An 18,903-nucleotide genomic window follows, 5' to 3' on the forward strand; every position below is an offset into this window, starting at 1 on the left:
TTTGCTGGTCTTGACAGACATCAACTTGATAACCGTCCTTGTGGTTTCACCAAAGTGGGAAACGTCTAGGACCTGCATCACTTTGGGTTTTTCGTCCGACTTTAAACTGAAATACCTTGATATGACTAAAATACTGTACAAAGTAGTGCTACCCCTGACCCGTGAAGATCCAGGTTAGAATTGGTCTTCAGAAACCAATGCTTGCCGTAAGGGGCGACTATGCTTGTTGTAAGAGGCGACTAACGGGATTGGGTGGTCGGACTCACTGACTTAGTTGATGCATATCATCGTAACCCAATTGCGTAGATCAATACTCATGATGTCAATCACTGGATTGTCTGGTCCAGACTTGCTTAATTACAAACAGTGATAAGGCTGGAACATTGCTGAGTGTGGCATTAAGCAACAAACAGAGCAAAGTGTTGCTCCCCACTCACAACAGCATAGCACTATAGGACATGGAGTAGCAGATCAGATCTTTGTGTCCCCATTAGGATATTACTGGAATATTGAATTTACAGAATCAAACACAGTTCACTCAATGACTAGACTTCACATTTTAAACAATGTATTAACTTTGTGTAATGCACTGCAATATTCCTTGTTGTTTGTATTTTATGACCACCTCCATGGTCTAGTGGTAGAGCGTCCACCCTTAGAGCGGAAGGTCCGGGGTTCGATCCCCGGCAGCGTCATACCAAAAGATGTTAAAAGATGGTACTTGTTGTTACCCTGTCTGGCGCTCGGCATTAAGGGGCTAAAACAAGGACTGGTCGGCTCGGAGTCAGTATACTGTGTCTGAGTGGCGTATTCATGTTAAACTGCGGCATGGTATCTCAGTGGGCTAGCACTATAAATCGGCGTTAGTCCGGACCCGTACAAGCAGCCACACACACGCACACATGCATGCACGTCGCTATAAAAGTGCAATAATCTTGGACGCGACATTAAACCCCATTTCACCTCACCTCACCTACACACCTCACATTTGTATTTTACCAGAATAATCAAAGGCATAATTGATCTGAGACCTCGGTATAAAATTTTTATGTCTGTTTAATACACATATCAATTGCTCTTTATTGCACTAGATATATGTCAGGGATTGAAAATAGTAACTTGTTTAACAACAGTCATATTTGCATCAAACAGTTTTTGAATGACCAGTTTGTTTGGGTTGTGGATTCATGTGAATAAATATGACTGATATGTGATAGATATGTTTTTCAAAAGACTGATCTTTATAGGACCATGGTTTTTCTCAAGACCCATCCTAATAAGAGCATGTTTTTCTCAAGACTGATCCTAATAAGATCATGTTTTTCTCAAGACTGATCCTAATAAGAGCATGTTTTTCTCAAGACTGATCCTAATAAGACCATGTTTTTACTCAAGACTGATCCTAATAAGACCATGTTTTTCTCAAGACTGATCCTAATAAGACCATGGTTTTACTCAAGACTGATCCTAATAAGACCATGTTTTTCTCAAGACTGATCCTAATAAGACCATGTTTTTCTCAAGACTGATCCTAATAAGATCATGTTTTTCTCAAGACTGATTTGATGTCTGTAAACTTTTGTTTGTGGTATTCCTCAACACTAACTATGTATTAGGGCATGTTTTCCTCAAAACTAATTCTTGCCTCTGCTACATGATATTCCACTGTGCTTTTTGTTTTTGGGAGAGTGATAGATGAAAAATATATATATAGAAAATGGTTAATATGTTGTTCAGCGTGTTGTTCATTATGTATAACATATTATTCTTCCATAGGTGTGTCAACAAATTGAGATGTATTGTCACTGAGCATGCTGAGGAGTAGATGAAGGTTCATGTCCTAAGAGCATGCACAATTACACATACTTCAATAGGATAATCCGTCCATGAGACATTTGCAAGAAGTGTCCATGCATCTGTTCACAAAGGGTGTGCATCTCAAATCTCAACTGATTATGCAACTGTTTGATTTTTAAACCAATTTACCATGTGAACAAGATTTATGTTAAAGCATATGTTTACAAATCACGTGAGGTGTCATATTCTGAGCAATAGATACATAGAACTGCATTAAAATGTTTCAGGAATCATTTCAAAAACTAAAATGTCTTATCATGCGTAGGCATTGTCAGTTGTTTTGACAGAATTATTGCTAATATCTGGTGATGTATGGTAAAATGTTAAAAAGCATTCTTGGAAACATTTAGCTATCAATATAAAAATATGCCTGACATTTTTTTTGTGCACTGTCCATGATAATGAATATCACGTTTGTGTTGGTGTGTTTTAGATACGTGTGGTCTATAACGTAAATGTACAGGAATTTACCATAGTCTAAATTAGCAGATATTAGAATATCTTCCTTATATATGCCGTGCACAGGTGGCCCAGTCGTCTAAGGCGCCGTGATTCACTGTGCAGAATTGCGTCCCTTGGGCACGCCAGAAACCTATGATTGTGGGTTCAAATCCCGGTTTTCCCTGATTATGTTTCTAGGTTTGTTAGCAACATACCCGTGCTCGTAGGTTTCAACAAAGTGGTAAACGTCTGAGACCTGCATCACTTCAGGCTTTCCTCCCACATTACGCTGACATGCCGTGATATAACTGGAATACTGTTAAAAGTGGTGTTAAACCCAACTCACTCACTCACTCACTCACTCACTCACTCCTTATATATGCACCACAAACAAATACACTAAGTAGGCTAGAGAGTGAAATGCACTTTTCAGAAAAGTCATCCTACATTTTGTTTTTGAAGCATTTTTTACATTTATAAAGATACAGTCAAGTCTCGTTAATCCGACACTCGTTAATCCGACAATCGGCTTTATCCGACACTAATGATGGGAACCAATTAAATCAGTTCTATTTAGACCCGATAATCCGACAGTCTCGTACTCCGACTCCGACACACCTAATTTGCAAAGAAATACCGAAATCACTCATTTATCAGTCTCGTTAATCCGACACAGTGATCAGCGTACTCCGTGGTCATCTGCCTGCGAGTACACAGCCAGTGTTTTGATGCGAGGCGAGTCGGCTGGTAGCTGCATATTACAAAGCTGCAGAGATAAACTTGCTTAACAATAAACAATTAAAGCTTTAAATAAAGAAAACAGGATAATTCACATGCTTAGATTACCTCAGTCATATTAAGATCAGATACAAGTTCTCGCTATCGACGAGGCCATCCCATTACAAGTCACGTCAGAACAACCTTTCGCGAACTATGACCGACCAATGAAATGACCAACAGGAAGACGACGTTAGCCACTTAGAAAGCAGCTTTCTTAAGCTTTGGGTACCAGTTTCAAAGTTGCGACTTCCATTCCAGACTATGCTTTTTAAAGTATTTTGAATTTGTCATACAGTCCGTAACAGTTGTTTTGTGTTAAACTTTAGAGGTTGCATGATTAGAAAACATATTCTGCCAACAATGTAACATAACAATATGAATATATATTTTATTTTTTTTATAACATGTTTGAATCCTTATCTATTGTGTAGTTATCCGATTTTCGATCACGAATGTTGATACTACTAAATTTCGTTTATCCGACATACTCGTTAATCCGATGCAATCATATGCAACCATCGATGTCAGATTAACGGGACTTGACTGTATAAGGAAGTTTAGGTTTCAGTTTAGACAAGTTTTAATCATATTGCCTATTTCGGTCCTTAAAGGTATGCATAAGAATATTAGGTCTGGCCAAAATAAATAAATTACTAGATATTTAAGAACATATTAGCCCAGAAGCATTTTCTTTTCTTTCCTTTTTTCCAAACAAACTATTCAAAGAATCTGTGTATGTTAACTCCAGGTGGATGTGTTTCACATGAAGTATGAATGTATGATTGGACTGTGCATGTGGTGTCTTTCAAGTACAGAAAAAGGGGGATCCACATAGGAGTAGCCTTGTCTGTAGATACTTGAGAGTAATGAAATGATGTGAAGTGGCTTGTTTAGTAGTAATCCAGCAGGGATGAAAATCTCATGATTCTTAAGCTTAAGCCTACTCTCCACTATGTTGAGGAACTTTATGAAGTAGTACCATTGACACTGCCTAACTAGGTGGAAAAAATGTGTTGTGTTTATTGTACGTGTTTTAGAAAGATCTGTCAGGACAATGCAGACCTCCATTGGCTGCAACTACAAATAGGTATTATCCAACTGTTGTGCAATACCAACAATGATGTGATGGGCATGTACTGTATCACATTGTGTGAGGGAATGCTGAATGTCAGGATACTGTAAATGGCTGTTCTATATTATACATTTATGAGTTTATATATTGCAGATTTAGAGAACTGATACAAGCATTGGGTGATGTAGCATGTGATTTATTTAATCTAAATGACGATATGGTGGAAGCTGATCTAAGCATAAAAACTGCAGAGGCGGATCCAGAGTTTTTTTAAAAGGAGGTGGGGTGCACATATTACCTAAGTGACCGGGCCAAGGTTTTAGTTAACATGTGAGGTGTTTAATAAAAGGGGAGTGTACATCTCTCTGGATCCGCCAGTGTACCGCGATACTTCATGTTCCAAATTGTGAAACTTTCAGTCAGTGTGTATCATTTAAGGTTAGTTTCAGTTTACGAGGACTACGGTACTCCCTGTTCTTATTCTTTGGACTTGGTGGATGCCTGGTCCATGAGTACATGATTGTTTCTCTTTCTCAAGGATGTTGTGCAGAAAACACTGAACCCTTCCATACATGCTAACTCACAATTTTAAAAAAATATAATGTTACAGGAAAGATGTTTCAAATTATATCATATTCTGCAGTTACTTCCTTTGTGTAGGTTTAGCAAATGTTAAACAGTAATGGGACATTTTCAAACTGGTTTGGCATTTGTTTACTATTTCATACATGACTTGATCCAAACATCTGTTTGAATTTGAATGAAAGAATACTTGTATTGGTATCACCTAAGGTCACAGTGTTTGCATGTCAAGTTGTTGTTAATCTGCATTAAATTATTTTACTATGACCATGTGTGATGTTATCTTTTGTATCGGTATTGTGACCTTGTTTTCTTTTGTTTGAATCACAGCCTTCCACCACTTATGGAGATTCTTGATGCTTGTATACTTGTCTCATCAGTAGGAGGATCTCTGATATGGTTGATTGCATGTCACCATGTCCCATTTGCATGGATCAGTGCCCAAGTCATGATCTCAAGCATTGGATTGTCAGATCCAGACACAAATATTACTGACTGTGGTCATATTACTGCAATATTGCTGAGCGCAGACAGACAGGTTTAATCATTACTAATACAAAAACAGAACATTTAGTCATGCAGATATACAGAAATTACATCTTCATGAATCATTCTACAGATGGGCCATGAATGACTGGCAGACCAGATGGAAGAACTGCATAGAACTGCAAGGGTACATTGTTGAAAAATAATTTCTTCTTGCAGAATTTCAACTCAATCTACGTAAGGCTCCAAAAGTTTTAATTTACGACACTTATTTACATTGAAATAATGTAATGAAATTCTAATTTTACAAGAAGAACTTATCAATGATTTGTCTGGTAAGACAGATAATTACATTTCTGGTTGAGGATGTGACTAAGTTACTATAATTGCTAAAGAATATGAAGATGAGACAGTTTCTTACCAGTTTTGTGCAATATATCTTTCACTCACATATTCCCACAAACACTTGAATGTTACCTATATCCTGTACAATCCGAGTGTAAATAATTGATTTTTTTCTTTAGATATCCATTTAAGTTTTTACCATTATCATCCAACTGACATTGAAGTGGATATCTTCATAATTCAATTCTTAGTATCTTTATCCAGTATGTAACTGCTCTTATTTGGCTACGTACAAACATATGCTAGCATCCGCTATCACCAAGAACCTTTTTAGGCATGTATGCCAAAACCAAAAAACAACCGTTTGAAATATGTGGTATGTATTTGTTATGCATTGGCAGCATAATATTTTGATCCCCATATTCCCGAACCATAATATCGGTGTAATTTTACAGTAAAAACAATGTGTACAGCAAGGTGATAAGAAGCTACTGAACATATTTATTTTGAAGAATAAATACCCAAATATTTATTGTAAGTTACAACATTGACCGAAGCATTTTCATAAGGCCCCTATATAAAGCTCTATGAATCATTATTTCGGATAATTTGCCAACGGCTTTGTGAATGCTTAACTCTAATATAACTGAGAATACCCACTCACTCAATCACTCACCCACCCACTCTCACTCACTCACTCACACTTGTATAATTTTACTTATCACCAACATGGGTGCAGCCTTTGTAAGTAACTTAGTTTCGCATTGAACTCTTTTGGAGAAATGGTTGAGTGTGTATGGTTTTACGCCGCTTTTTGCAATATTCCAGGAATATCACGGCGGGTGACACAAGAAATGGGCTTCACACATTGTACCCATGTGAGGAATCTAACCCGGGTCTTCGGTGTGACTAGCGAACGCTACTAAGCTACCCGGCCTCCCTTTAAATAAATGTCTAAATAATTTCTGGTGCTCTCGTCATGGAAGGAATTAATGCGCTAATGACAATTCCAAATACCATCGAGGCACAATGAATGCACTGGTTAGTTGAGTTCTAATTAATTGATTTCGATCGTTATTCTGTGAACACCCTGGACTACTAAATGTATTCCTTAAATATACATAATGAATCACTGGGCACATTGATAGATCATTATGGATCTGAGCGCATTCATTGCAGATTACTTCTCTGAGAAAGGCTAAGGAACACAATGGATGTGTATATTGAAGCACTCATGAAACACATCCTAGCCCATTATAATAATGATCAGACCGAAGCTTAATAAACTCAAGCATCGCCCCGTAATGTGTTGCAGGTCAGGGCGGACAGAACGCTTCAGTGTTGTTGCTGACAATGGCTGGTCAACCGGACAGTGAAGTCCGTCTTGCGTCTCCACAGTCGTGTGTTCCCTAATGTGCTGCAGGTCAGGGCGGACAGAACGCGTCAGTGTTGTTGATGACAATGGCTGGTCAACCGGACAGTGAAGTCCGTCTTGCGTCTCCACAGTCGTGTGTTCCCTAATGTGTTGCAGGTCAGGGCGGACAGAACGCGTCAGTGTTGTTGATGACAATGGCTGGTCAACCGGACAGTGAAGTCCGTTTTGAGGACGAGTGTGCCTCTCCACAGTCGTGTGTTCTGTTTTTCACAATTGCTCCAGTTCTCTACATCATTGCCGCCACGATCATCTGCCTCGGGAACATCCTGACCATTGTTGCCGTTCTCAAGACCCCAAGACTTCAGACCATCCAAAACATGTACGTCGTCTCTCTAGCCACATCAGACCTCCTTGCTGGAGTATACGTATTCAGTCTTGCATTTTTCCATCTAGAAAGCACCCACGAGGTGATCGGCCATAGCAAGGTGTTCTGCTTGACCCTGTACATTACCTACGTTTTAAGTACATCTGCTTCTAATGCAAGTATTGTGTTCATCGCAGTAGACCGGTACATCTATATAGCCCATCCATTTACCTACACCCGTCTTGTCACGCCTTTCAGCACTAGATGTGTCATAGCGGGATCATGGTTCTTTGCAGCAGCCTTAGCATCGTGTGTGATCTTCTTCAACAGATACGACAAGGTCGGAGAGTGTTCTTTTGTGCATGTCTTGGACAACATATATCAGCTTCTCTCTCAGACATCAGTCTTCTTCATCACCCTTGTTGTAGTAAGTGTTCTCTACATCAGGATACTCGTGATTGCTCTCGGGCAGAGAAGAGCCATCGATGGTACTGGAGTGCAAACATACTCAGACTGGCGGGGAACGTGTCGAACAGTTAGACTGCTGCTGATTGTCTGTGTCGCCTATCTCCTCTTCTGGACGCCCTGTCATGTCATGCTCTGTGTGTCTTTAGCGACTGGGGTGACCTCGAATGGAATGTCCTTCGCGATTTTGTTTGGTTTAGCCAATTCCGGGGTTAACTTTATCATTTACCCACTCAAAAATAAGGCGTTCAGGAGGGCATTTGGTTCTGTTTTGTGCAATATGGGAGTGACAGAGGTATCACCCATTGAGACTGTGAACACATGAAGAGTTGGAAACCAGGTATTGCTTGAAGCGCTCATAAAATCAGTACAAATTGCCTCTGACATTGTAATTTATTACAATTTGTTAAATTATATGTGGTGATAAGACCATCTTAATGTTCAGTGCACTAAGGGTGTCAACTGTTCCAGGTAACGACGGGAATGTGCAGCTATTTCGAGGACACCTTGTAACAAAGTACGTGTTTCTGATGTACTGGATTAATACGTTGTGTCACCATTAATTGGCGGGATTTGTGTGCGATAAACTAGATTTACACTCCCTGTTGACGTACATGCAGAGATTTGTGTGTGATGTACTAGATGTACGCTCCCTGTTGACGTTTGAGCAGGGATTTGTGTGTGATGTAACTATATGTACACTCCCTGTTGACGTATGTGCAGGGATTTGTGTGTGATGTACTAGATTTACACTCCCTGTTGACCTATATGCAGGAATTTGTGTGTGAAGTACTAGATGTACACTCCGTGTTGACGTACATGTATGTGCAGGGATTTCTGTGTGATGTACTAGATTTACACTCCCTGTTGATGTATATGCAGAGATTTGTGTGTGATGTACTAGATTTACACTCCCTGTTGACGTATATGCAGGCATATGTGTGTTAAGTAACTAGATGTACACTCCCTGTTGACGTATATGCAAGGATTTGTGTGTGATGTACTAGATTTACACTCCCTGTTGACGTATATGCAGGGATTTGTGTGTGATGTACTAGATTTACACTCTCTGTTGACGTATATGCAGAGATTTGTGTGTGATGCACAAGATTTACAGTCCCTGTTGACCTATATGCAGGAATTTGTGTGTGATGAACTAGATTTATACTCCCTGTTGACGTATATGCAGTGATTTGTGTGTGATGTACTAGATTTACACTCCCCGTTGTATATGCAGGGATTTGTGTGTGATGTACTAGATTTACACTCCCCGTTGTATATGCAGGGATTTGTGTGTAACGTACTAGATTTACACTCCCTGTTGACGTATCTGCAGGGATCTTTGTGTGATGTACTAGATTTACACTCCCTGTTGACGTATATGCAGGGATCTGTGTGTGAAGTACTCGATTTAACTCCCTGTTGACGTATATGCTGGGATTTGTGTGTGATGTACTAGATTTACACTCCCCGTTGTATATGCAGGGATTTGTGTGTAACGCACTAGATTTACACTCCTTGTCGAATATGAAGGGATTTGTGTGTAATCAACTAGATTTACACTCCGTGTTGACGTACATGTATATGCAGGGATTTGTGTGTGATGTACTAGATGTACACTCCCTGTTGACGTATATGCAGGAATATGTGTGTAATGTACTAGATTTACACTCCCTGTTGGCGTATATGCAGGGATTTGTGTGTGATGTAACTAGAGGTACACTCCCTGTTGACGTTTGTGCAGGGATTTGTTTGTGATGTACTAGATTTACACTCTCTGTTGACGTATATGCAGGGATTTGTGTGTGATGTACTAGATTTACACTCCCTGTTGACGTATATGTAGGCATATATGTGTGATGTAACTACATTTTCGCTCCCTGTTGACGTATATGCAGGGATACGTGTGTCATGTACCAGATATACACTCCCTGTTGACTTATATGCAGGCATATGTGTGTAATGTACTATATTAACACGCCCTGTTGACGTATGTGCAGAGATTTGTGTGTTAAGTAACTAGATGTACACTCCCTGTTGACCTATATGCAGGAATTTGTGTGTGATGTACTAGATTTACACTCCCTGTTGATGTATATGCAGGCATATGTGTGTTAAGTAACTAGATGTACACTCCCTGTTGACGTATATGCAGGGATTTGTGTGTGATGTACTAGATTTACACTCCCTGTTGACGTATATGCAGGCATATGTGTGTTAAGTAACTAGATGTACACTCCCTTTTGACGTATATGCAGGGATTTCTGTGTGATGTACTAGATGTACACTCTCTGTTGACGTATATGCAGGGATTTGTGTGTGATGTACTAGATTTACACTCTCTGTTGACGTATATGCAGGGATTTGTGTGTGATGTACTAGATTTACACTCTCTGTTGACGTATATGCAGGGATCTGTGTGTGATGTACTAGATTTACACTCCCTGTTGACGTATATGCAGGGATATGAGTGTAATGTACTAGATTTACACACCCCGTTGACGTATATGCAGGCATATGTGTGTTATGTAACTAGATTTACACTCCCTGTTGACGTATATGCAGGAATTTGTGTGTGATGTACTAGATTTACACTCCCTGTTGATTTATATGCAGGGATATGTGTGTGATGTACTAGATTTACACTCCGTGTTGACGTATATGCAGGAATTTGTGTGTTATGTATTTGATTTACACTCCCTGTTGACTGTTGACGTACAGTAAACTACGGTTATAACAAACTCAAAGGGACTATTATTTTTAGTTCGTTTTAACCGTAGTTCGTTATACGCATATATACAGCATAATTGCAGCAAATAGTCGGAACTAAAAGTATGTTCGTTATATCCGTCAGTTCGTTATAAGCGTGTTCGTTATAACCGTAGTTTACTGTATATGCAGGGATTTGTGTGTGATGTACTAGATGTACACTCAATATTGACGCATATACACTTTCGTATTTAGTTGAGTTATTTAAGTGAGACGGATGTGGCCCCGATGTCTTTGAGGAGCATTGACAATTGGTGATACGTCAATCATATAGAGAAAGCTGGCCCAAAATACAGACATATACAAGTTGCATTTTGCGAATGTGAATAGTAGGTGACTTTGACAGGATCGACAACAGTCTTGGCAGAATCAAAGACCGGTTATCGTGGAGGACAAGGCCCCAATGCGGCATTTGGACGTTGTGAGCAGACTTGTGAAATTGGTTTGACTCTTGTTATCAATTCAAAGTGCTATATAAAGTATGCATGTAATGTAAGCAATGAAAGTGTTTTCATGTATTTATTCTCATGGGGTGTCTGACAAATAGGGTATGGTCGGGACTAATCCATTTTACCACTTGGGTAACAAGTATTGGACAGTGGGCGAACAGTGGCATTTGCCATTTTTGTATGTGACAAAAGGGAGGAGACCATCCAATCTCGAATGTCCAGATATCTCGAAGTTACGCGACATAACGGGGTTCGGCTATACATTGAACACGTTATGGCCAGACGTCGATTCAGGTTTACACAGTGCAATTCGCCTATAACCACCAAGGATGTACTCATCCGAGTTATAGGACGCTGCCAACTCCCCCGTGTCTCCGCCCACTGTCAAATCACATCAATCTCCCCAAATTGTAATCACACTCATCTCTCCTGCATTGTTACTCCTATTCCCCATCCAACTGACTTCCCTCGTGAAGCTCGTCCCCGAACAGATATATGCAGCATACACTTAATGTAGTTCAATTTACTTAATTGTCATTATTTAGTCATGTTATCTGTAGTGGACCGACGGGGTAGCATAGTGGTTGAAGCGTTCACTCGTTAAGCCGATGACCCAGGCTCGTTTCCCCAGGGTACGATGTGTTGGGTGTGCCCGATGTAATATTGCACATAAAACTCAACTTACACCCCCCCTATCCGGTGTTAACATCACCAACTTCATGAATGGACATGTATCCGTACGGACATGTATCCATATGGACATGTATCCGTACGGACATGTATCCGTATGGACATGTATCCGTACGGACATGTATCCGTATGGACATGTATCCATATGGACATGTATCCGTACGGACATGTATCCATATGGACATGTATCCATACGGACATGTATCCATATGGACATGTATCCATATGGACATGTATCCCCTCCCCCTTTGAAAACCAAATGATGTATAAGGAAGAGATTTTATGGATGTCACCTTTTTTATTATGAGGAACACAATGCTTCGGAGTATATACTTACTCACGATAAAGAAGTTACACGTATATGCAGGGATTTGTGTGTAATGAACTAGATTTACACTCCTTCTTGACGTATATGCTGGGATTTGTGTGTAATAAAGTAGATTTAGACTCCCCGTTGACGTATATGCTGGAATTGGTGTGTGATCTACTAGGTTTACACTCCCTGTTGACGTATATGCTGGAATGCGTGTGTGATGAACTAGATTTACACTCCCTGTTGGCGTATTTCCAGGGATTTGTTTGTGATAAACTAGATTTACACTCCTTCTTGACGTATATGCTGGGATGTGTGTGTGATAAAATAGATTTACACTCCCTTTTGACGTATATGCTGGGATGTGTGTGTGATACACTAGATTTACACTCCCTCTTGACGTATATGCACGGATTTGTGTGTAATGAACTAGATTTACACTCCTTCTTGACGTATATGCTGGAATTGGTGATTGATGTACTAGATTTACACTCCTTCTTGACGTATATGCTGGAATTGGTGTGTGATCTACTAGGTTTACACTCCCTGTTGACGTATATGCTGGAATGCGTGTGTGATGAACTAGATTTACATTCCCTGTTGACGTATATGCAGAGATTTGTGTGTGATAAACTAGATTTACACTCCTTCTTGACGTATATGCAGGGATTTGTGTGTGATAAACTAGATTTACACTCCTTCTTGACGTATATGCTGAAATTGGTGTGTTATGAACTAGATTTACACTCCTTCTTGACGTATATGCAGAGATTTGTGTGTAATGAACTAGATTTACACTACTTCTTGACGTATATGCAGGGATTTGTGTGTGATAAACTAGATTTACACTCCTTCTTGACGTATATGCTGAAATTGGTGTGTGATGAACTAGATTTACACTCCCTGTTGACGTATTTGCAGAGATTTGTGTGTAATGAACTAGATTTACACTCCTTCTTGACGTATATGCTGGAATTTGTGTGTGATGTACTAGATTTACACTCCCTGTTGACGTATATGCAGGGATTTGTGTGTAATGAACTAGATTTACACTCCCTCTTGGCGTATATGCAGGGATTTGTGTGTGATAAACTAGATTTACACTCCCTGTTGACGTATATGCTGGGATTTGTGTGTAATGAACTAGATTTACACTCCTTCTTGACGTATATGCTGGAATTGGTGTGTGATGAACTAGATTTACACTCCCTGTTGACGTATTTGCAGAGATTTATGTGTAATGAACTAGATTTACACTTCTTCTTGACGTATATGCAGGGATTTGTGTGTGATAAACTAGATTTACACTCCTTCTTGACGTTTATGCTGGAATTGGTGTGTGATGTACTTGATTTACACTCCCTCTTGGCGTATATGCAGGGATTTGTGTGTGATAAACTAGATTTACACTCCGTGTTGACGTATATGCTGGGATTTGTGTGTAATGAACTAGATTTACACTCCCTTTTGACGTATATGCTGGGATTTGTGTGTGATGTACTAGATTTACACTCCCTCTTGACGTATATGCAGGGGTTTGTGTGTAATGAACTAGATTTACACTCCTTCTTGACGTATATGCAGGAATTTGTGTGTGATGTACTAGATTAACACTCCCTGTTGACGTATATGCAGGGATTTGTGTGTTAACATCACCAACTTCATGAATGGACATGTATCCGTACGGACATGTATCCGTATGGACATGTATCCATATGGACATGTATCCGTACGGACATGTATCCATATCGACATGTATTCCCTCCCTCGAGCGTTGTCGTCTTGAAAGCCAAAACGTTGACCACCACTGTCACAACCATTGGCGCCAGTGTCTTGTCTGGGTTGTTCTATCCAGGGACCCTTCCTTGGACAGTGAGTGAGTGAGTATGGTTTTACGCCGCTTTTAGCAATATTCCAGCAATATCACGGCGGGGGACACAGAAATGGGCTTGACACATTGCACCCATGTCGGGAATCGAACCCGGGTCTTCGGCGTGACGAGTGAACGCTTTAACCACTAGGCTACCCGACCGCCCCTCCATGGACAGTATGCAGTGGCGTTCTAAAAGTCATAACGACCTACCCTGTATCATTATAGACCTGAATCTGCCATGTTTCCCTACGTTAACGTTCGCATGACGTTCGGCAGGACACTTCCACACATCCACGCCTAACAACAGGCTGATCTTGACGTAGACGGATCATAACGTGTATATTTCCTGATCCCCTACCTTTTTTAAAGAGTATATTTCGTGTTTAGTCTTGAATGTCCGTTGTATAAATTTAAACATATTTTCAGTGCCATTAATTTCTCAGAACATAATATTTGTATATATTTATATAACGTTGGCCATAAATAGTAATATTTATCTGAATGTTAACATTTCTATCACGAGGGCGTTGCATCAAAACGGCAAATGGATTTCGTCTGCAACAGCTGGTGAATTGCAGAGATGGCACTTTCTAATCTCCTTGGTAATACATTCTAACCAGTAATCGCTATTTCCTTAATTCTTTTAATCATAATGATTATAATTAATAAACTTGCGTGGGAAGTTCTCATCACCTGTTGCTGTTTTATGCCTGAGGTTTACCGATTTGTTATTTTGTTTGTTTATTTGTTTAAGGCAGCATATTCCAGCTATATGATGGCGGTCTGTAAATAATCGAGTATGGACCAGACAATCTAGTGGTTGACATCATGAGCATCGATCTACACATCTGGGATACGATAACATGCATAAGCCAAATCAGCAAGCTTGACCACCGATCCCGTTAGTCGCCCCTTACGACAAGCATGGCTTACTAAAGACACATTCTAAACCGGATGTTTATTGGGGTTCTTTCATCTAAGAATTGTCTTCAATATTATTTTTGTCGTTTATCGAGGAATAAACGCGAATACCGAAGTGCACACTGTGTGAAGTACACTAAGTTTGCACACCGTTTTTATACAAACACAAATAAATAATTTATTTATAATATATCAACATGACACGACCACACTATAAAGGATTAGTCCACTAAAAAGCGCGGCCTAATTTGTACTAGGTTCATGGACCACATACATAAATGCAAAAGAATTGCTTGGTTAGCCGACCAATTGCCATGAAATCACTTATAACTAATTTTCTAGCGAATATATCCGTGAAGATCCTGGTTAGAATAGGTCTTCATCATTCCATGCTTGTCGTAAGAGGCGGCTATGCTTGTCGACTGACGGGATCTGGTGGTTAGGCTCATGACATGGTTGATGCCTGTCGTTTCCCAATTGCGCAGATCGATGCTCATGATGTCACTCACTGGATAGTCTGGATTCGATTATTTACATACCGTCGTCATCTAGCTGGAATATTGCTGAGTGCGGCGTTAAACAAGAAACCGAACAAATAAAACTAGTAAATACGTTTATGCAGAGGGGAATTCTCCCAAATCCATAATAAATCATGAAGTTAAGGATACTGTTCCGAAGTCCCGATGTCATTTTCTGTAATTTAAGATGTAATTCCTCAATTTGCACACCCCATATTCACAGCTATAAAGGAATATGGGCGTTACTATTACACCGCAGCTGAAAACAAACAGTCAAGGGGACTGCTTATCTACCTTGTTGGTTTGTGTGACAGTGGCGTACACACTGGGCTTAACAATATCTGCCTACTGTTTGCTCGCACTCAATAATCTTAGTTTCGTGTGGAGTTTAAATTGTAATCACCAACGAGAGAGAGAGAGAGAGAGAGAGAGAGAGAGAGAGAGCGAGAGAGAGCTTCACAAATTGTACCCATGTCGGGAATCGAACCCGGGTCTTCGGCGTGACGAGCGAACGCTTTAACCACTAGGCTACCCGGCCGCCCCCTTTTAACAAAGAAGCTACCCGACTGAGCAGGTGTTAATGAATCACTATCGTATAGTGTTGATACCAGGTGTTCGCGTAAAGGTGAGCCCATCCTGCCCCATCGGTGGCACCCGCCACAAACACATGCAAAGGCAAGCCAGTTGTTGACCTGAAAACATCCCGGGAACATATGGTATAAGTCAACCTTGATCAAACAACTTTTGAATAAACTATACTCGGAACGGGCATCTTCAGTCGACAACAGCAGAAGAATACCTATCCGGTATCTATGCCGTAGATAGCAACGCTACTTATTTTCACAAGAAATTACCTCACCGTGTCTCTTAAATCAGTCCAAGTACGACATCGTTTCCAAAATACTGTAAATACTGGTGAAGTGATAAGGCCAATTCTGAGTCACGGGGCTCGCAAACCTTGATCAGGAGTCGATCATCCGGGTACATGGTGTACATTTGACACGACTCTATCAGTGATGTTACATAATATGTAGTACCAGCACGGCTGAAACTCGGCTTAAATAAGAACACGTAACGAATACGCAAACCCCGTCTGTCAGAGACGGTGTTATGTCAAATAAAAATTTATAATCAGTTTCACGAGTGGTGAGGTGAGGTGAAATTTGGTTGAACGTCGCGTCCAAGATTATTGCACTTATATAGCGACGTGCATGCACGTGTGTGTGTGTGTGTGTGTGTGTGTGTGTGTGTGTGTGTGTGTGTGGCTGCTTGTACTAGTCCGGACTGATGCCGATTTATAGTGTTAGCTCACTGAGATACCATGCCGCAGTTTAACATGAATACCCCACTCAGACACAGTATACTGACTCCGAGCCGACCAGTCCTTGTTTTAGCCCATTAATGCCGAGCCCCAGACAGGGTAACAACAAGTACCATCTTTTAACGTCTTTTGGTATGACGCGGCCGGGGATCGAACCCTGGACCTTCCGCTCTCCCGGCGGACGCTCTACCTCTAGACCACGGAGGCGGTCGTCTCACGACCGGAGAGTATTTACATGGAAACAAATTGCATCTGTTGTCTACACTTGTGATACCAGTCATCTCTCTTATCGAAGCTGTAGAGTGTTTACGTACGAACTAAATGATGTTTGATGTCAAGTTCGCATGGTGTTAGAACATTTTATTGAGGTCATGCAGATTATCTAAGCGGGAAAAAGTATTTACGCTGTGATGAAATTACGTTTGATGTCGCTTATACGAAGATTTCCGGACTCACCATAACCATTTTTAACCATTTGGGCGAGAGAAAACGATGTTGACGGAATCTGTCATACAGCCAGTAGCTGTCGTTCGGAATGTCCCGTGTTAACGTTTTCGAGGTTGCATAATTAGATAAGTTTCACTTTCACGATCTCGTAGGCGACGCTCTGATTGGTCGGATGAAAGGCCGTTCTGGCAAGACCTGGGAAGGGATGTCCTCGGATCCTTGTGTAACAGTGGGGACGATTAAAATCTTATTTTGAGGGGACTGTCTTTTTCAACACGTGCACTGATGAACATGTTCAATATATGAAATATTATATAGGACAAAGCAGCCCAGCACACAGATTGGATAATACATAATGTTGATGCATGATAGTCTACTCATCGGCGTTATGATGGCCAGGAGGATTAGACTTGAGTGAATGAGTGAGTGAGTTTGGATTAACGTCCCTTTAACATTATTCCAGTTATATCACGGCGTGTCAGCTTAATGTGGGAGGAAAGCCAGAAGTGATGCAGACGTTTACCACTTCGGTGAAACCCACAAGCACGGGTATGGTGGTGACGAACCTAGAAACATAATCGGGGCGGACCGGGATTCGAACCCACCATCATAGGGTCCTGGCGTGCCCAAGGGACGCAACTCTGCACAGCGAATCGCGGCGCCTTAGACGACTGGTTCACCTGTGCCATTAGACTGGACGCCATTGTTACATTGTTACATAAGTTAAGAACCGCCCCTTTTTGTATATATTCCACGATGTCCGTGTGTCCTTTGGAGATATGACAATGACTTTATTTTTATTCATATCTAACATGCGTTGGTGCTATACCCTACAGCCTTGGAATTTGAGAAACTGGAGACGAGTGTGGTTTGGTGATGAATCACGATTTCTTCTTCACCGGCGAGATGGAAGACAACGTGTTTATCGTCGTCGAAATGAGCGTTTGCCCCACATTGTGAACGTGAATTCGACAACGTCAACTTCAGAACACGTCGCAGACACTCCCACAACTGGCCAACGAGTTAAAAGCAGAATGGCGCAGAATTCCGCAGGACAGAATTCGTACACTTATCAAGTCAGTGCCGAGGAGATGCAGAGCCGTGATTGCTGCCCAGGACGGTAACATACCAAAAGACGTTAAAAGATGGTACTTGTTGTTACCCTTGTGGCTTTATGTAACATGACAATGAACAGTTTTCAATGCCTTTGTACAACACGTGACTATCGAGCTCTTTATTAGGTACAATACATTTACTAAACATGTACCTGTGCATTTCATTTTTTTTAAGAGTGTAGTCGTACAATGCATTTAGCAGAGATGTCTCATGATTATGGAGGGGGCAGGGGTGGGCCAGTCGTCTAAGGCGCCGCGATTCGCTGTGCAGAGTTGCGTCCCTTGGACACGTCAGAATCCTATGATTGTGGGTTCGAATCCGGGTTCACCACAAACATGTTTCTAGGGTTGTCAACACCATGTCGTGCTCGTGGGTTTCACCGAAGTGGTAAACGTCTGAGACCTGCATCACTTCGGGCTCACACTAAGCTGACACGCCGCGATATAACCTGGAATACTGTTAAAAGCGGCGTTAAACCCAACTCACTCACTCACTCACATGGTTATGGAAAGAGTTTTATTTGCATACGCCCTTAACTACAAATATAATGTTCCGAGCTTCAATCAATTACTCTATAATCTAACAGGAAGATCGCCTGTCAACGAAGGTCATATCTATAAATGATTGAGTGTTGACATGAAATCTTCCCTTGATAAACGTCTGAAAAGGTTTTGGTCATCAGTGACGAATACTTGTAGATACAAGACACCCAGCTAGCG

General features: G+C 40.8%; 1 protein-coding gene across 1 annotated transcript; it reads left to right on the plus strand.

Moving 5' to 3' along the window:
- The first annotated feature begins 7,132 nt into the window (after positions 1–7,132).
- Positions 7,133–8,092, plus strand: LOC139451925 (melatonin receptor type 1B-like). Its single transcript, XM_071233209.1, has one exon. It carries the CDS (start codon positions 7,133–7,135, stop codon positions 8,090–8,092), a length of 960 nt encoding a protein of 319 aa, XP_071089310.1.
- The last annotated feature ends 10,811 nt before the right edge of the window (positions 8,093–18,903 follow it).

This window comes from Haliotis cracherodii, unplaced genomic scaffold (assembly GCF_022045235.1).
Source record: "Haliotis cracherodii isolate W230 unplaced genomic scaffold, xgHalCrac1.p SCAF_9, whole genome shotgun sequence".
In the NCBI taxonomy this organism is placed as follows: domain Eukaryota; kingdom Metazoa; phylum Mollusca; class Gastropoda; order Lepetellida; family Haliotidae; genus Haliotis; species Haliotis cracherodii.

Bases quoted from the DNA above. Each gene is read 5' to 3' on its own strand.
- LOC139451925 (XM_071233209.1), top strand. From the start codon at position 7,133: ATGGCTGGTCAACCGGACAGTGAAGTCCGTTTTGAGGACGAGTGTGCC.